Source organism: Pelecanus crispus, chromosome 4 (genome assembly GCF_030463565.1).
Source record: "Pelecanus crispus isolate bPelCri1 chromosome 4, bPelCri1.pri, whole genome shotgun sequence".
Lineage (NCBI taxonomy): Eukaryota > Metazoa > Chordata > Aves > Pelecaniformes > Pelecanidae > Pelecanus > Pelecanus crispus.
Genome location: NC_134646.1, coordinates 35,916,363 through 35,937,008, shown reverse-complemented (window position 1 = coordinate 35,937,008; position 20,646 = coordinate 35,916,363). Strand labels below are relative to the sequence as shown.

Below are 20,646 nucleotides of genomic sequence, written 5' to 3'. Positions count from 1 at the left end.
ACACACCACCTGATTTAGCTCGGTGAATTTGGATGGCTGTGTCTGTGCGGGTTCCTCTATGGAAAAGGGAAACACTCTCTGGGGGCCTCAGACCCGCAGGGCAGCTGGAAACTGCAAGCAGGGGCACCCAGCAGCCTGATGTTATTTTCAGCCAATGCTGATGCGATGCAGGACATTAATGTGCATCACACAACATAATCATGATTTGTAAAAGGGCCCAGCGCTTCTGTGGGCCTTAGGAGCTCTTACAGTATGCCCCAGTGAGGAGGAAGCATCCAGTGGGAAGGTGGCCAAGCAAATTTCTGAGCAGGTGTGAAATCTAGAGCAAGATTTTTCAGTTTCTTCAGAAAACTGACCTGAGAACAGAGTAAAACATCTTACCCAATATACTACAGATTAAGAATACTGGACTTGTATTATATAAAAAGAGTTGTCTCAAATTAACAACTGTTACAAGGAGAAACAGTCAGCTGTATTGGATACTGCCAACAGGATATTAGTACTTCAAGAGGAAAGTACTACTAAAACAGGCGAAACTGTCCAATGCCTTGCCCTGCACTCATGGGTATCTAACGCAATTTTCGGCATTGCTTGTGATGTCAGCTCTCATCCCAATTTCAGTTTAATACTCTGCATGTTACCAAGGAACCTCCACACCACAAAGCTTTTGCTTTTTTCCCCCCTGTAATATCACTCCAGTTTATCTCAGGATGTACTAATCAGGAAACTCCTGTGAAACCATCTACGTGACTAATGTCAAATCTAAAGCATAGACGCCAGCACGAACACATCTGTAGATTCCCAGTCTTCTAAAAACTCACTGCACACATTGGGTAGAAGCGTGCTTACAGGGAATTGCCATTGCCAGATGCTGCTTCATTACCTGAAACTGCACACTGTTTCTCAGTACTGATTACTCCGTACAGCTGACATTCACAGCCTTATTACAGAATTATACAAGGAGCACTGCTACACATTTTTTGACAATCTCAACTCCCTTTACCACAAGGTTTCATTACAAAAGGTTTTGGAACGTAAATGCCCTTCAGGCACAACTCCCTGGAACAATCAATCACCCAGCAAGGTTTTCCTCTTCTTTTAACAGTGCAGAAATCTCCTTGCCTGGTATTGAGCACAGCTGAGTCAACAAATTGTCTTACCAAGGAGTACAGAGAGGGAGAAGATAATGCTGGTCAGCAGCAGGTGAATGGGTTCAAACCCCAGATCTCACGAACTGGTCAGGCCCGCCTCATCCTTGCAATGCCAAACAAAAGAGGGCTCCAGTCACAGAATTTCTAATTTTCTGCCCAAATTTATTCATCGCCTGTTTGTACACATTTTCTCTTGCATCAGTATTGTTACTTAACATCAACAATCCTTCCCCTCTGTCTAAAACCCAGAGGGAATATGCGTACTCTGGCTCATTTCTTATGGTAAATAAGCCTTTCCTGCTGTTTTCTCTATCTTGTAACGGTCTGCCCACTTCTTTAATCATCTTCACAAATCTAATGCCATTGGAACATGAGTTACTGAAACATTTGACTCTTATACAAGGGCATCCATACTTCCTCTAAGTATACTGAAAATAGTTCACTTTATGTATCCACCGTCATGTGATTACTCCAACTTGAATGTTTTCATCCCATGCTTCCCTTCCATCCCTCCACGAACAAGTATGCCCACATCCTTTTCTTCCCTGGCATTTCCAAATGTGAGGAACTCCCCTTTCATGTAATGGATTTTCATTATTAGTCCTGAGATGCATGACTGTTACCCGTGTTATTATTTTTCATCCTAGATCTTATATTTCATGCTTAGCTTTCTATATACCTATATCTATCTCAATCATCCTATATCACATCTCACTGTCATATATTTTCTCCCAGACAACACCCTCATCCCATACACTCCTCCTAAATTTCTGCTATAAACCCAATTCATGAGCATGATTCTATTTTATTATGCCAGTGGCTATTACAGAAAACAAGTCCATGACACTTAAGGAGCTCCACTAGCAACCTCCTTCCTCTCCTACCAGCAATACCTATAGGTCTCACGCCCTCCCTACCCATCTTTAAGCTCTACTACTAATGCCCATTTTCTCCATACAGATGGCCATGATAACAAAGCATTCTGCTGACATCAGACAGAGATGGTATACTCCTTTTCCTCCTCTCTCTGCAAAGTCTTACAAAAAATAATTTGGTTGTACCAGTATCACCTCTCTTGACAAACCTATGTCACACTTTGCCTCATTTACCACTTACTCTCATACCATTAATGCTTACTGCCTTACAGAGCAGCACTCGTGATTAACTCTATACTTGATCATGACTTTCCCAATGTCTAAAGAAGAGAACCCCAAACAAGTCCAGAACCCTAAATCAGTGCCATTTTAAGAAATATTGTATTGGTGCCATTCTGACAATTCTGACTTAAGACCTCGAGCATTTGCCTTATTGTTAAAAATAACATGCAGGGAAACATTTCCATTACTAGCTGACATGGTACAGCACTGAAGAATCAAGTCTCTGGTTTGATCCTACCAAAACTGGTTTACGGAGGGACACAATGCTCCTTCAGTCTGGCAAAAGCCAAGTATTACGCAGTGTTTGGAAGCTAAAGAGCTCTTGTTCCCATTTAATTAACTTGTTGCATAATTATCTACATGGAACTACTGTATAAACGCAACAACGACCGCTCTGTACATACACATTCATGATTCACTTGAAGGATTACTTGAAGAGTATTTCAAACTATGTAAGTATGGCTGGTAGCAATACAAATAGATTTGACCATCAAGACAGCTAAAGCAGACAGTCTCCCCTTCCTTTTCCATGGTGTGAAACGCAATTCCTATATATGTCATGCGCAGCTCTGGGGCAACAATTAGAACATTCAAAGTTGCACAGAAAAAAACCTGGCCACTCACTCCTCAGTTGTTGAAGCATCATGAATTACCCAGCCAGCACCAGCTCTCCTGCCAAATTAATTGCACTTGGCAACTGACCTCAGGAGTACCCATTTTTGATGTGTGATAAATAGCAGCAAGACTTACAAGCTGTTAGCTTTATTTACAAGTAATTGTGTCTCAGCAATATTACAAAAGATGCAAGCTTGGCATGAAGCCTCATGTTGCAAGGTGTGCTGCTCCCTCTCTGCTCCGACTAGCCATTTCTTCACTTTCCAACTACGTGTTTATTCTTGACTGCTCCCTTCCTATTTGCAAGATATATTCCCACAGAAAGCCATCCCTTCATTCCAGTGGACACAGTCATTCTTTGTTCCGCATCCTAATATGCCCACATCTCTATTTAAAATTTCCAAACCTGCTTCCTCCCTCTCAGAAATGTCCTGCTTTGATACCAGTTTCCTCAGGTTCGCTCCTTGCTCCTCATCTCCTCGGCAACCCTGACAAGGTCAGCTGAAGAGAATCTCCTTCCTGGATCATCCTTCCATGATCCAGGAAAGGGCTTCGAAGGATAGTTTTAAGCAGTAAGGCACATGGAAATGTAATGAAAGCCTACAATCATTTGAAGATCACATCTAGCCAGAAAGAAAGAGGGGGACTACTTTCAACGCAAAGACAGGATGAGGATTTAAACTGGGGAGAACTTGTGACAGGGGCATATATGCAGCTACAAAATAATCTCCCAAAGGGAAAGGCAGAACCAAGTCAGACAGTTTGGAGCTTTTGAAGCACAGCCTAGGCAACATCTGCGCAAATACACTGCAGGGAATGATGGTGAATCAACAGGAAGGCAGACAAGACCACGTAATCAAGCTAGTCCATGAACAGTTCGCTGACCCACATTTCCGCACAGTTTTAATGCAAGTCTCCATAGTAAGAGCATGCATGAAATGCACGCTTTCTGTAGTTTATGTTAGAAAAATTCTCTAAGAAAAAACCCAAGCTACAAAAATAAATAGGAATATATGCAAGAAAATTAACAAGTTTAACAGATCTCTGTAAGAATTCCAAATATCACTGCTCTCACAAAAAGTACCACAGGGATTTCTTTTTATTTGTTTAAACTCACAGAGATCAAAGAACCCAATTATAATATCTGGCCCTTCCTCCTCTGCAGCCCTTCACTGTTAATTGCCCTGGCTCCTGTTCTTCCACTAAGTATAAATGAAAGCACTGGAATTGAGCCTGCTACTGAAGCAAACAGAGCAAACTTTCAACGATGTCAAGAGAATTAGGCCACTTTTACAAGCAGTGACTTTGCCCTCCAGTTGGCAAAACAAGAAACACAATTTGTTCAAATACAGCACGAGCGCCATTCCCTCCAGGCAGGCACGCTGGGGACCCGGGCACTCTCCTGCTTTTCTGGGCTGCAGGAGAGGAGCAGTTGCTGTATGGGCTGCTGACTCACCATCTGGTTCCTGGTTTCTTTCTGAACAGCACACGCTGCCAGTTCCTCAAAGCTTGTGGCAAAAATCTCTCCTGTGCCCACAGATTATAAGCTACTCATGACGGGCATCTAAGCTACATAATGAACTGAAGAAAAGAGGAAACAAATGTCCATCTTCTAATTAAGAATTTACAAGACTGGCATTAAACCCTGAGCCTCGTCTCCAAGTACAAAAACCTTGGAACAGAGTTTGTATCTCCGAAGACTCATTCATCCCACTAGCTGTGCAATAATTACAAACTTAACATTAATCTTCAGTTTGATTACAGTCCTTTCAGCATTTCTGGCATCACTCCCCACATTTAATTCCAATACCGAGTCAATCCCACACGGAAAAAGAAATTAAAACAATTGAGTAAATACCTCACATAGAAAGGTGACATAGGCCGCTCGTCGTCTTGGGAGCTAAAAACAAAACATATTTTTTAAAGTTAGTGTGCAGCTCTGTCTTGTATTTGCAGTTCAAGATACTCACTCTTAAAAAGCAGAGATAACAAAAGTGAAACAGTACGCCTGTTACAGAGGTAACACTTATGTCTACTTCGTCCTCTGATTGTACTCATGGAAGAAAGCTTTAAGTTACATTCCTTAAATCCTGAGAATCCATCTCACTTCTCAGTGTCCACAAACGTGGTGCAACAGATCTCCTGCTAGATGGCCAGGAGTCACTCCGGCTCTGCAGCAGTGCAAGGACTATTCCCATAGCAACAATAAAGCATTTTGCTAGCAAAACCACCAGAGCCTTTTGCCGTCTGCTGTTCCAGAATTAAACAACCTGCCTATTAAAGGGAAATTTGTGGAAAAACCCAAATGACATCTTGAGAGACCAAAGAAACAGCCATGGGTGTATGCATGAGGCTAGGAATTCCCCAGTTTTATTGCTCCTGTGGAAAGCTCATTTGACTATGCTGGAATCTCCATAGGCTTGAGATCAGGGGCTGCCGCCGGCTGGCATGGAGCTCCCCTGACAAAACAGCGTTTCAGTGGTCAACTGACCTGGCCCAAATGTAACTACATGGTGTGTGGCCAACCTGTTCCCTGATCCAGCTCATCATGCCTGTGCTGGCACAAGGGTAAGAATGAGCTGCTGGGCAGTGAAGCTTAAAGGTGTGGTGGACTGATGGTTTAGTCAATTTAAGACCATGCTGCTCTAAGAAGGGGTTCGAATGAATTTCACCTAGTCATTCCAACCAGATAAATGGTCAGCTTTGCAAGGCATTTAAGCCTTGTAACTCTCCAGAGCAGGACACTCGCCTTCCCCCAAGCATGCAGGAAATGCCACCGAGGTCGATTCGTCCCCAAAGGACTTTTAATTGGTTCTGCTGAAGAGCACAGCTAGTTCAGCAGAAAGGCAGAAAAGACGGGAAGTTGCATAAATTACTTTAAACAAAACCAGAAAGGATAACTTCTCACAGGCACTGGAAACCAAGAACTTCCCTGCTGCTTTCCCGCTGTTCCAGCAGCCTGGGACTGTGCCAGCACTCAGCAATTTGCCACAGGTACTTGGCCACAGGTCCCGGGGCACTGCCACACTGTGAAGGCATCCATTGCTTTTGAGCTTGTTCAGAGGATGAGAGAATATGGAAGGATGCTGAGGTGAGCTCAGCTTCAAATTCAAGTCACTTGGGAGCTTTGATCACCCTGACCAACTTCAATAGGGATCTGAAGTAGATCAAGCTTGAACAATTTTTGAAAGCCAGCCCTGAGTCCATTAATCTGTTGAATTTTGAAGGATTTTATTTATTGGTTTATAAAAGCTTCTCTAAGCACAGAATAAATGGGAAAGGAACATCTCTGTGGGTTTTGCAGCTAGGAGATCAAGTGCTCACAGGTGCCTTTTGCAGCTTCCACTGGAGCCAGCAGGAAGCTCCCTCAGCAAGATGAGCTGAAACTGGCCTGCAGCCAGGTAAGCACCCTGCTCTCACACTGAACATAGCCAGAGGCCAATTTCACCACAGCTCATTTCGAACCCAGCCAATGTTATAACAGATCCACAAATACGAACGCCAAATTCATCTGGGGGGCAAGAGCACAAGGGAGGAGGCCAGGAAGGCAGACAGACAGACAGGTGAGCAAGCCAGTGTGCCAGAAAAAAACCCACAGGGGTTTAATTCTGCATCATTTCAAGCCCCCCCACTACAGTACACTTAGATTCATAAAGGGACAACTACAGACATCTACAGAAAAGACCTTCCAGCACGTCTCGCGGGAAGCCCAAAATACTGATTCAAGGGTAACACCAAATACCACAGACCGGAAAGGAAGAGAAGCTGCTTCCGAAATCAGCGCAGTCTGCCAAAACTTGCATCGCCTCTGTAACGCAACAGTGACTGGGCAGTTTTCAGCAGCTCCCCAAGAAGACTGGGAGCACAGCTGCTACTGGAAACTTTGCCGCCACTTCCATAAGCCCGTCTTCAGCAGCTGGAGCAGGCTGCAGTCGGCTGCTGCTGTGGATGCGCCGAACGCTGCTGTCACCCTCCTCTGAGACCCGGCCAGCGCACGGAGCAGTGCAAGGTGGGCTGACAGCACCTGCCTGCAACCAGGTAGGTAACGCAGCTGCCTGTGCATGAACTGAGGCAAACATCATCTGAAGGGTCTTTGTGAGAAACTGCTACGGCTTTTACACTGCCTAGAAAAAGTGGAGGGAAACATGGAAGTGCCCATCATTGCCCTTCCCAGAAGATGACCTGCAACAAAGGCACGGGTGAGAACCTCTGCCAGGTACAGGCTCCCTCCCCTGATGACATGCAGAGTCTCTCACCTTGCATGCATAAAGTTATCTCTTTATTTAGCACTTACGGAATATACTTTTTTTTAAAAAAAAAAAAGTGTAAAGAAACTACTTTAAACTCACAAAGCTGCTGGTAAAGTTTTTTGCTACTTCAGTTCATTACATTAATGGTTGTACTTGTAATTTCAAAGCAAACAAGTCCCAGTGACAGAAACGAATCATGAAAAATGTTTTCTCATGTAAAGTTCACAGTGCCATCAAGATTTCTGTGCATCAATGCAACTTCAAATGACAACACCAAATGCTGCTTTGCGTACCAGTGGCAGTTGTCAAAGCCGCACCAAACATGCTTTCTTTTCCATCATAAAAACTCTTCCTCATCTCAGGGTTTGTCATTAACTTGCAAGTCACAGTAGCACAACGATACTGAAAAAGCCCAACTAACTTTCTTATACTCATACTCCCACTAGTTGCTTTGACAGATCAAATGGAAAAGTAGTATTCAACAAGGACTCTGAAACCTTCCTCTTCTTCCACAGCAAGTACAACCGCTGCTCCACAAGTTCAAGGAAGTTTTATAACTGTACAAAAAAACATTATCCACTCATGCAAAGCAACTGAGGAGAAACAAGTATTTTAAGAACATTAGCTGGGAATGGGAGAGAAAGAAGCTCTAGAGAACGCAGAAATCAAATACCAGTTTCATTTAGATCATCATGTTTCAAAATTTTACATGGTTGATAGTAATTGTAGCCGTGCATAACCTCTCTTATCCAATAGCACATTATAGTTTTACACGTGCAGCACTGATCAGTAGCTGCATCTGGGATGAACACCTCCAAGCTAACTAGAATGAAATCTAGACTTTTGAGAAAACCATAAAAATCTTTTAACTTTAAAAAGACCTCCTGCATCTGAGTAAAGCTATCCATTTCCCCCCTAAATCATTAAAAACAACATATCCCAAACATCTTTCCCTAACTTCATGCACCTTAGCATGTTCAAGCTGGAAGACATGAGCTGTGTAAATTATAAACAGATTTAAACCAGCTATTCCACATAATTCACAATCCCTCAAATTAGACGTGAGACTACCAAGGCCTACTGCAATCACTTAGCACACCCAGATTCTGTTTTGATTAAAATACTTCATGAAATAATGAATTATTTGTATATCGGTTAATAAACTCATGTGCTTACATAACACACACAAGCACAAATTAGTTTAATCAAAGAAAGGAAAATTGTGAGAGGTTTTACACCTGTGTATACCTAATCACATGGTTTCGGATATAAAAGAGGCAAGCAAGCAAAAATGTACAAGATATGAATCATAAATGATCATCAGTTGATACTACACAATAAACAGGCTAGAAATCCGTTTAAAACCTTCCACGCAGGACTCTTCGTCACTATCATTCACGCTATGCTGACTAAAAAACCACTGCTTACTTGTTTTTAAAACACCTTGTACTGAAGGGTTTATTAGTATTACTAGGAAGCTCTTTCTGCCATGTATTCTTTAAAAAGAAAATGCTAGAAGTCACTAAGATATGTTTAACATTTAACTGTACTGCACTTGGGCTGCATAATTCCTCTTTAGTTAATGGGATTTACAACCCTTCCAGAAAGAAAGGGAAGCTTAATACCTGGCACAGTGACCTGGCAAACCAAGTCAACCTTCCACAGTATGGAGGGGACAAGTCATTCTGATGTGCATCTCTTACACGGTCTGAATTTTTACCTTGCCCAGCAAAGAATTTATCAATTAGGCAAGCAGGTTTGGTAGTAATTTAGGTGTTGTGGTTTTTTTTTTTTAAATACCCTCAAAGTTTTGTCCAGCTTTACACATGCTTTACAGCCAGAAGGCACTGAAGGGATGAAATAACTTTAAAAAAAATTCAGTTATTTATTCAACTATCACTGATTACCTGGCCAAGCAGGTGAGTGTAAAATACAGCAGTCTCTTTCTTCTCAGACTTACACATAGCTCCCCTAAGCCAAGGGATTAAACAGAAATTAATTGCAATACTTGGGACAGCAGTTTCTCACACTCCTAAAGAACACCTAAAAATTTTATCACTTCCTTCTTGCTAAAAAACAAAACAAATACCATCCAAACTGAAAAAACTTTTCTCTTTATTTTACAGATAGAGAAGTAATATTGTTATGTTTGTGACCTCCACTGAGCTAACAAAAAAGTTTGTCAGACTGGAAGGAACACCAGTATCACCCACCAGTTTAGCACATCTTAGGATTTTGAGGCACATGTATTTCACAACATTTACACAACGCACCCTTTCTGTCTCTAAAGAAGGAAATAGGAAAGCTTGGGTGAAGTCTAACTGTTAAACAATATATCCATTACAGAACCACAGTTACCTTTTTTTGCCTCCCCCTTTTGCAATAGAAATGTTTCAGTTACACCCATCGCATTCTCAAATATGTAATGACGGTATTCTTTTTTTTTTTTTCCCCCCGATGTCTCATCTTGCCCTTCAGAAAGAATAAGGGAGCTGCTGAGTCCGTTCCAGAGCTGAAGCTGTAAAACATCCATTTAGACGGAGAGTTCCCAATTTTTTTACATGCATGTGGGATACCCCCATCGCAGCCCCCTCGCTGGCCTGAGCTCTCACCTCAGGTCAGAAGGTAGCTCAGGGCCCTTCCCTCTTGTTTTATTTGCATTTAATTATCAGCAGTTCTTCCATCCTGGCTTGCTGGCACTGGAACTTCCATTGCAAAGCTACTGCTGCTTTCCTACTCCACATCACATTTCAGAAGTTAAATATGACATTTAGTCCATTAAATTAAAAAACATAGTGGTGGTTTTTGGGGTTTTTTTTTTTGTTTTTTTTTTTTTTTACAATCATTAAAATGTACTTTGACTCAAGTGTCAACATTTTGCACCAGAGATGAAGGGCCTAGACGCTGGCAGGATCATGCCGCTCAGCCAAGGTCATGTTTTCCTAATGCCTTGCCATAGGCTCTATTTGTTCTGACCTCAAAAGTTAGATAAAGAAATGTCTCGCTTTCTATTCCACCACAGGTATTCTGGGCTTTAAAAAAAAAAAAAAAAAAAAAAAAAAAATTTTAGTGAGAATACTTTTTTCAGGCAATGAGATAGCCGCTTCTAATTTTAATGCAATCAAACAAAAAGGCATTGAAAATTCAGTGACGTCAAATTGCGAATGATAGCAAAAGTTGATGCAGCTTCTGGGGGGAGGAGAAGGAAGGCTAAACTTCGGTGACTTGTTAAGACTTTGAAGTTATCCCCCTCTTGTTTTCTTCTCACCATTTAGAACCACTGTGCCCCCCCCCGATTAGTAGACATGCCATTTTAGCAATGGCAGAGGATTTTAACAATATTGTTTATTTACTTATTCTGACATTCAACATTAACAACACTAAAAAGAGCTTCAAGGAAGCCTTGATTTTGAGACCATAGCAATGCTTTTTGCTGAATGGCTTGTCTTAGTCACAAATTTTTCAGCACTTCTTCCCCCCCCCCCAAGCCATTTCCCCATAGAAGTTACTTCCAGCTTGCGACAAATGCAAGATTGAAACTGCTCATGAGAAGTTACTGCATGTTTATTTTCTCAATGGAGTGATTTACTCATAGTTTGTGCTTCACAGCAGTGGGTAAAAGGTAATGTTTTTGCAAATGAGAAATAGCAGGCAATATAAGCTGCTTCCTTCAAATGAAGCCTTCAAAATAAACTTCCTTCAAATAAATATTGAGGTATGTTATGCAAAAGAAGAAAGAATAATACCATCCTTGATGCAAGAGTAACCATGAATTTAATCTAACATGATAACACTGTGGTGATACAACGGTCATCATTAAAAGTCAGCACTTACCATCAACTGTTGAGCAATGCCACCCTTGCTCTATACCCTTAATCAAAGGGGGAGATATGAGGAATGCACTATACAGTAACTGCCTAAAAACAAATGTTTAACCGCTATTTCTCCGTGATAGTTATTTCCATGCAAACATTTGCATTTTCCCTGAAGAGTAACTTTTGTAGTCAAAACCATAACATGTCATTTCAGATATTTATCTTCGGTCTTCACAATAGTTTCACTTACACCTAACCATGCTTACCACTGAAAACAAGTTAAGCTCACGCTTAAGTACCTGCGTAAGCTACTCACCACATGAGCCGCATGCCAAAATACTAGGTGGACAACCTGGCTTCTTTGCTCTGAACTCATATACTCTGCAAAATATCTCCAATAACTTGGGCAGGGGTAGATCAGTATTGGTTTAACTATTACTCTCCAAAGAATCCCGCCATCTTCCCCAAAGCCGTTTCTTCAGCGGTGTTTTTCTTAAAGGTCTCTCAACGAAGTTACGTCTTAAGCCTGCGAGATCAGAGTGTGCAGCAACGTAACTGTGGGGCCATAGGAAGGGACCTCTTTGGGGGAGAGTTCCCCATTAGCCCTCCGAAAGCATGAGCTTCTGTCTCCTGTTTCATCTGGCATTCAAAATACCATTATTACTGTTTCACAGAGACAAGCTGAGGTGAATACAAAGGATCAATGTCACACATCTGAGGAGCACACACTATTTCTTGTTCTATTTTCCACAGCCAAGATTAAGGCACGAGTACCCAAGGCTAGAGTAGGAGCCTTTTAATTCTAGGAAATACTAACACACAACACAGCCATACACAATGAGAATATACTGCATTATCCACAGGCACAACTGCGCAGGCTGTGCGTGAGGAGGCACTGAGATTGAGGCACATTGCCTGAACGGAATTTAAAAAAAAAAAAAAAAATACACTGAAGCCTTTTTGCACATCTCCTCCCGCTTCAAAGAAACATCAGGGAAGTACAGGCTATCCCATGACAAGCTGAAATGAACAGAACTTCTTGCTGACTAAATGCCACTGTGAGTGAGAGGCTGATTTTTTATTTATATTAACATATCTGAATCTACTGGAACTCTCGACAGCATAATTTCGTATAATTATTTTCTACTTACTATCCTCCTGGATTGCAAACATGTTTATCTTTTATAAAATGACGTCAATGTTAAACAGCTTGCTTTTGTTGTTTTACTTCTTAAACTAGTTGGGGCTTATTATGAAAGACAGGGCAGTGTCTTTTCTTCTACTTGTGGTTTGGCAATAGTCCCCACTAGGATAAAACTAGAAAATGGGTCAGAAAGAGGCGGCATGAATGTACCAGCCAAAGTCTCACCTCTTCTCAGAATTTAACAGTGTGAAGTTGCATAATGCACACATACCTGTTGCATTATAATGGTGAAGAACTGTTACTAGGTAACCAGAGATTTCAATTTCAGGATTGTTTGTTAAAAGCCTGCATGCTTCAAATAAAGGTATCTAAGAGCCCAGTTTTTTAAGTAAATATTCGCATTTTCTTGCTTAATCAGGTGGACATCCCAGAGGCAAACACCATAGAAAATTTCCACACCAATTTCCTCTTTTAGTCAGAGCCTCCCCGCTCACCCAGTGATGTGCAGGAAGAGATTCCACAGGCTCCTACACCCATCAAGCTACAGCTGTGACAAAACAGGGTACCCAGCTGGGGGTCAAGCATAAGCCTAGAAAACCAAATATTCACATGGCATTTTGTAACAGGCTATGACTATGGCTTGAGGAAGATGAGAACCATAGGTCTGAATTTATCTTCATTCTTCCACCAGAAAAAAACCCCCAAACCAAACCAACCAAACCAAAAAACCCCAGGTACAACTCCTCTCCACGCTCAGAGAACATACTTCACATACATATTCCCGAACATGATTCACGAGGGCTTGTCAAACACTCCCAGGTACCTTGGATAGAAAGTGATAACAAAGTCCAAAGGATCAGACTTTACGATACAACTTTAAAAACACCAACGCTCACTAACGTGTTAAAGAGAACACAGAGGTCATTCCAAACAAAGAAGAAAGTGCGGTGGAATACAAATAGTGTTCTCAGGCTGAATTACTGGTTATTTGTGAAAGACCCCAAGCAAACAAACCAGTAAGGTAAATCAAACAACCCCAATGATGACTGCAAGCGAGACAGCCCATGCAGACAACTGCTGCTGTACAGGTTAGAAACGGATCAGTCACACTCCCTACTTCTATCAGATTCACTTTCTAAAAATATTTGTGATGGCTTCACTCTTCCTCTGCCTTGATTTGTTTCAGCAAAGTGAGAGAGGCCACTGATCACAAACAACGCCTGAGTGTGTACCTGCCTTTCTTATCTCCTACGGAAACTGGCAGATGCAACTGGCAAAGGCGGCTGCCGCAGGTTTCAGCTTTGCACAGCTTTTGTTAAATCTGCAATAGACTGAGCTAGAATAGATGAATTAAAACACACACTAACAGCATTAGTAATGCTCTAACTAGGAATCTAGGTTATTAAAGTAAGCTAATGCTCTTCAGAAAACGCGTTAGCCTATTAGCAATAGAAGAGACAGTTACTGGCGGATAGGTTGTTGGAAAATCAGTAATGCAACGCAACCCATGTGACATTCACAGGTGCCTCTTGCAGTGCTTGGGCAATATAGTACCTGTTGCAGTGGAGGGTTCAACACATTCGGCCTTCCACCTCTTCCCATGCAACAAAACATAACCCTGACATCCCCATTGTCACTCCCTCGCAGCAGGCCACCATAACCCACCATGTGCCATTCCACAGACATCTATATATAGAATAAAATGACACTCTGGCTCTACGCAAGCACATTATATGACTTTTAGGAAGACAGACTCACAGCTTACAGATACCTTGGTAGATCCAACACTTTGCCGCTCTAGTGACAAATGCTGTTTAATGTCACAGCTGCTTAAACGGAGCCTTTCTCCCTCTCCCAAGTTTTATACACCAGCCACACAGAGATGCACGGGAGGCTTCCCGTGGCTAGCGCAGCACGGCCAACTTGTGGCCCAAAGAGAGCACAGCGCGGGGCACCTGCAGGAGACGGGCAGGAGGGAGTTCATCCGCCCAGGAAGGGAACCAAGCGTAATCACTGCTGGCAGCTTGTTCCCTTTCTTGAGGGGGGAAGAGGCATGCTCTCACTTTGGGAAGTGCCCCAAGCCGCAGCACCTGGAGGTTGCCACTAGTCAGCTTTAGACCCAGCAACAGGAATCCTGCACTGCGAGCTGTCCGTGCCCTCAGCCGGAACAGCAGCATCAGCCTGTCCACCTCACAGCAACTATAAGCATAGCGCTACCCGTGCTGGTACTAACCATTATCAGGCACCACCTTTCCTGAAGCTGAAAAAAAAATGCCCAAAGCCAGCAAGACCCACTTCCATGGCAAAACTCTGCACTCAGAAGGGAGGGGACAACCTTCCTAGGGGAAGACTAGGAAAATAAAAGTGCAGCCTGAGGAATGCTGCTGTAAAGGGATCTGGGAGTCTGAGCTTGTCTGCCCCTAGGTCCAAAGAAAATTAGGTGCTAAAAGTATAGTATACACATCCTAAAAATAGATCAAGGCAATGGAAAAGCAGCCAGAATTTTGTGAATCTTTTTTTTTAACTGCAAAGCTCAAACCATTCTGTACCATGCTCAAGGTTTAATGGGAGTCTGAAGAAAAATCTTCAGTTTTAAAGTGCAGAGTGCATTTCTAACTGATTGAGAGTTAATCCTTGCAACAACAAAACCCAAAGAGTCTAATTAGAGCTACCCTGTGAAACCTATCTTCCCCTGGGGTGAATAGTCAAGAGCACAATAACAACCACTTGTTCTGACCTCCGCTATGACAGTCGCAGATCCCCGGGAACACAAAAAGGTTAAAAATATTGTGTTATCCTAATCCCTCAAATAGGAAGGATGCGCTATTACTACTTCTTTAAGACATTCAAACTGCATTTCTGTTTTTCTGCAGTCATCAACATGGAACCCTGCAACTGAATTATTGCAAAAGAGACTTCCTCTGCATCTGTCTGCAGAGGATCCCGCGCTTTATCAAGACAATAACAGTTTGGGCAGCAATTTCAGTTACTATTTTATTGCGTCCAAGTAAGCAGCAACTCCGCAGCGTCTGCTGAAACAGCACCACCACAGTGCTGAAATGGCAGGCTAAATTACTTATTTACTCTTTCGTAGATTACATAAAGGTTGATATTCAGCCTGTTCGAACGAGGCTGAGGAGCTACGGAACGCCTAATTTTAAGAACTGAAAGAACAATTAACAAAAATATAATGAATGACTCAGTAAAAGGACCGTGTACACTTCTCCCCCTCCCCAGCGGGTCGGTGCACTGCCATTTCCAAAGCCTGACTGCAGTTATCCCTGCCACGGTGTGGCAGGAGCACATGCCAGCACAGGTAAGCGCTCACAGCTGGTGCTGAAGGGAGGTGCGTCTCGACACCCTGGAAACACAAGCGCCCTTTTCCTCCGCAAACTAAACCTCTCGCCCATGCTGCGCAGGCAGCCGCAAAGGCAGACCACGCTGGGTGTGGAAGCAGGCAGCGGTAGGTGGGGTGCGCGCCAGGGGCAAGCCCGGCCGGGCTCGGCTGCGCTCCCTGTACCGCAGTCCAGCCCCTGCTGCAGTGAGGCGGCGGGAGGGAGAGGTTTGCCTGGCCGCAGGGCGCCCTCAGACCCCCGCCGCTCGCCGGGAGGGGATGGCCGCGGAGCACCTAAATCCCTGTAAACCCTGCTCCCACCCCGCGGCAGGCTCCCCCCAAGGAGCGTGCTGCAAGGATTTCGGGGCGCTACATCGAGCCTCCCCCGGCACAAGGAAGCCAGAGATCTCCCCCCCCCCCCCGTTAATACACCGACCTGTTACGCTGCCCCGGCACCATCCTCCCCGGCAGGGCCGGAGTCCCGGCTCCCCCCGAGCCCCGGGCCGGGCAGCCCGGCGCAAGCCCCGCGCCCCGCCTGCCCGCGCAGCGTTTTGGGCCGGGGGCTGCCCCGGCCGGACACGTACCTCTGCAGGGGCATGACCTCGCAAGCCATGCTGGCCATGGGGCCGCCGCCCGCCTGCCCAGCCGCCCGCCTCGCCTCTCGCCTCGCCTCGCCTCGCCTCGCCTCGCCCGCTGCGCCGCCAGCGCCTCGCCGCGGGGAGCCGGCGGCGCGGCCCGGCCCCGGGGAGGGGCGAAGGGGCCGCCAGCCCCGGGTTGGCGGCTGACGGCGACCCGCCCCGCCGCCGAGGGCCTGGGCCCGGGGCCTGGCCGGGCCCGGGGCCCGGCCCGGCCCGGCCCGGCCCGGCCCCCTCTGGCCGTCGCCGGGAGCGAGGGTCCCGGCCCCCGTCCCGCCGCAGCGGCCTTGGCAGACACAGGTTAACCAAAAGAGGTTTATGATGTCCAGTTGGTCCTGGGCCTGCAAGAAATGCCACAAGCTGAGGGCTAATTACCACAGGGTACCTTTTAACACAAAACACCCCACAAGGTCTTCTGTATCCCTTTTAGTAACGATAACCCGCCCGCCCCCTCCCCAAATGTCACCCAGCGTGCAATGTAGTCACCCCCAACCTCCCTCCCCACGGCCTCAGGTGCTCTCCGGGGCGGGTGGGGTGCCCACGGGCAGGGCACTCGGCACGCACCTGGCCCACACGAAGCTCTACCATACCATCGCCGAGCTACTAGCCCTCTGCAAGCTGCGCCGAGCCACGCTGCTGCGTGCAGGCGCCTTCACCGTGTACAGGCGTCCACAGGGGCTGGCACGACGGGGCGGTCAAACCCACCATCCCTCTGCGCTGCAGCAGATGCTGCTGGGGTTCAGAGGGTTTGTGCGGTAGTTGGCCAACCGATTTGGACACGCAGCGAAGAGGAGCGCAGGAGAACTCCTCCCTTAACGTTTGAAATTAATAGATAAGTGCTGCAGAAGCCGAACTTATTTTTACTGACCTTCCCAGTGGGCCACCCTCAAGCACTCCTGCTTCTACATCTGTGGCTGCTGACCAAATACTGCTCTGAAATAACGAAACACACCGTTTTATTTGGTGGAAATTTGGGGCTGGGAAGAGCGGTAACAAAAGAACCCCACACAATGGGTGTGCCACTTTCCAGGGCATAGCAGCCTTAGAAAACGAACAGTAACAATCTGTCAGAAGGTCTTGCACTGAAACGTTTGACCGCTGCTGAAGGAGCATACTCAAAGTTTTATTTTTTTATTGTTGCACCTCCTCTGCCCAGAACGCCTAAGGAACCACATCCAACTTCCCCCGGCGCTGGACAGAAACCCTTCTGCTGCTGCCCTACCTGTGAACGATGTTACCACACTGCACACTTTATGCGACGGAAAAGGGGACAATCTCAAACTGATAAAGGGACATAAGAGAATGGATCCTTTCAACATTTTAGGTGGTAAAAGCCTAATGGCTAATTCTGGCACTGCCAGATATGCCAATCTTCAAAAATTCAAGTCAATATTAAAAGCACCGTCGCCAGTGAGGACTGGCGCTGGTTTGGGAGAAACCTGGGGCAAGAGCTTAGTACCTGCATGTTTCCGACTTCCATACAGATGTAGATCATGCAAATTAGACACGAGCCACATCAGCTTTCTGGAGAAGCGGCAGACACTCATAGGTTAGCAGAAGGATATGAGACATTTCACAGGGATGCCTAACAGATCCTGACCTTTCTCAGCAGGAGGCAGGGGCGTTTTCTATCTTAAAAACAAGGGCAGCGGGCAGCTGCAGCCTCAGGAAGTGGTGGCATGGAGTAGAGATGCAGAGGTCAATCGAGAAGTGGCTCCGCTTCAGTACGCTAAACTGTTTAATATTTGCTCCTGTCAGCAGGCTGACTGGAAGAAGCGCATTAGTAATGCTTCTGCCCATTGCCTCAGCACAAGCCCGTTCTGCTGCACCACAGTCACGCCAGGCACAGCACAGGGCCCTTTTTAGGAAAGTCAGCAATGCTGATAAAGCACTCTTGCCATCACGGATCTGGGCTGCTCTTATCTGTGGCAATTAAATGAATACCTTGATGACTTCCTGTTATATTAAATGCACCATATGTGCTCTCAAGCAACTAAAACCATGAGAGAAAGATTTTACACTGATACACAAAACTGCTTCAGTATAAAACAAAAGCACCTTGTACTGTTTCACAATTTGACAATAAATCAAATTGCCTCTTCCTGGCCAGTCTTTTTTTATACACACACAATTATTCATAGTTTATTACACTTCTATAAACTGAGTGTTACCGCCAGGATGCCAATAATAATAATAAAAAAAAAAATAATTTTCCACATTTAACTAAGGACCCATCTACATGGGAAAGTAGTTAGGGTTCTCCAGAGCAGCTTGCTGAATAAATGGAGGTGGAACAACTCAAATAGCTACTGTACTCTGAATTCATACCCTAGCTATTTTGTTGTAACTTCCATGGGACTTGCCTGTATAAATGAGCTTAAAAGACTAAGATCCTCGACAAAGACTTCACTAACAAAAAGAGATGCTGCAATAACCAGAAAGATTAATTTATGAATTAGCATCAGTGAAGAAGGTTAGTTCACGGCATCATGCTAAAATCAACCAGATACCTTGAGAGAACACTGAAGTTGCCCAGGGCTCCCTGGGCCATCAGCACCTTCAGATCCACCTTCTGTTTCTGTTCTCTTCTTTCGGTGTCCCCTCAATGGGGTATCAGTTTTCTCCTCTCCTTCCTCATCTGCCTCTTTAACATTGCCAAAAACATCACGACTAAGAAGAGGTACCCTAGCTCACGATTCCCTGCACACCCACTGGCATGCAACTTCAACACCCATTAAAAGAAAGGAGATCAAAGATTCAAAAAATGCACCTGGTGGACTTCTGCTAGCACTGCTGGTTTCCCAAGGTTTTAGTTCTTTCTGGAGCAGCTGCAGATACTGCAATAAAAGATTTTAACATGGAAAAATGTCAGAGTGAGTGAAATTTTAAAAAGTACTTTGGGGCACAGTGGGCAACCGTCGGTAAGAGCAGCAGTACCTGCTACTCAAACAGTGCGAAATCGGCCCACGGTGCACGTCACCTTACTTCGTTCGCACCGTCTCAGTGGCCCCTTTGAATCTCTCTCTCTACTAAACAAGCACATAACTCCTTAATTCTTCACCTCCCCTGTTCATGGGTATGGACCACAAAGTAGGCAGACAAAAGCTGCCAGAAAACTGCAGTCTTATCTCCAAACAATTCCACTTCCTTCTTACAGCTGTTTACATTAAAGCCAACTTGCTACTCGACAGAGGCAGGAATTCCTACCCTCCCCCTGCCCTCTTACACCCTTTTTAACTTGCATAATTCAAGCTGGGTTATTACGTATAAAAACTGGGATTATACAACATTTTGGTTTGGATTTGTTTGTACTTGTTGCATTTGTTCTCCCATGTTAAACACAGAAAACAAAACCTCTTCTGCAAGTTTCATACAATTCTTGCATTCCTATTGCTCAGAAAAGCCAAACTCATCTGTCGGCAGCAACAATACACCGCAGTGGCTATTTATGAGGATGGATAGGGAAAAAAAATCCTCTCTCGGGACAGGCACAGCACCCTCTCCACTGACTGTATGCTCCTTAGCGTATTGTGAATACTTCAGGAAAATAGGCAGCAAATAACAATAAAAATTATAAAAGTCCCCTAAAATACCAACACATATCGCCACACTTCAGCACCTACGCCAAGGCAACACCTGGGTTCAAACTATTTGATTTGCAAATGTCTTACTGAGATTCCAAAATGAAAAAAGACACTGGCTGGAACTAAATATGAATAATCACTTTTCTCTGCCACCATTGACATTTAAAGAATAAACACGCACTTTGGAAAGGAAGTCTCCTGTCAATCATCATTACAGAAGTGCTTTTTCCTCTTTCTCTCCTTTTCATACTTAGCTGCACACCAAGTAATTTTCTCAGCATATAAAGCAACAAGAGAAGAGGATCTGCAAACAGCACCAGAGGATATGAGATATAAGTGATCTAGATAATGGATTTTATGAGGATGTGGCTGTGTCTGCCTCCTGAAAAGCAGTTACCCCTTGCCTCACTGCACTGTCATACACAAATTAGATACTATTCTTTAAAAAAAAGAAGAAAAAAGATCTTGCCTGGTCTGATAAAATCTGAGGGTTTTTAAGATGCCGGAGTTCTGCTCAATACCATCAATGTATTCCCACAGTGTTTACTAAGTTATGCAATAATTTCCCCCGGCAGAAGCATGAAATGCAAAGCAAAGATATAATCAGACTGAAAATTAAAGAATATACTTTTCAAAATACCACCAATACAAAATTTAAAATGCCATTATTTATGTACACACACATGCGTTGATACATGCATTTTTCTCTTTAGAGTGTCTGTGCATATAAACATCTGGAATTACAAATGATAAATACCCTGGAAAATCTCCCCCAGGCCAGAAGATTTGTGTGCACACATGAAATAAGCAAGTCACATGTAAACAGAAACCGTATTTGGAAACTGTAGCCCTTCATGTCCAAACAAAGCAGACAGACGATTAAATAGGCCCTGTCCAAAAGAGCACAAATGGGAAGAAAGAGGAACTAGTATGTCAAAAACATTATTTAGTAAAACAGGAA

At 44.3% G+C, this 20,646-nt stretch overlaps 1 protein-coding gene across 1 annotated transcript in view; it reads right to left on the bottom strand.

Annotated features, from left to right (window-relative positions):
• The window catches only part of FAM13A (family with sequence similarity 13 member A), a 135,505-nt gene that overhangs the window by 42,845 nt on the left and 72,014 nt on the right, over positions 1–20,646 (bottom strand). Inside the window, exon 9 of the mRNA XM_075709479.1 lies at positions 4,782–4,823. Coding sequence (XP_075565594.1) covers positions 4,782–4,823 — 42 coding nt within the window. The remainder of the gene's footprint in view (positions 1–4,781; positions 4,824–20,646) is intronic.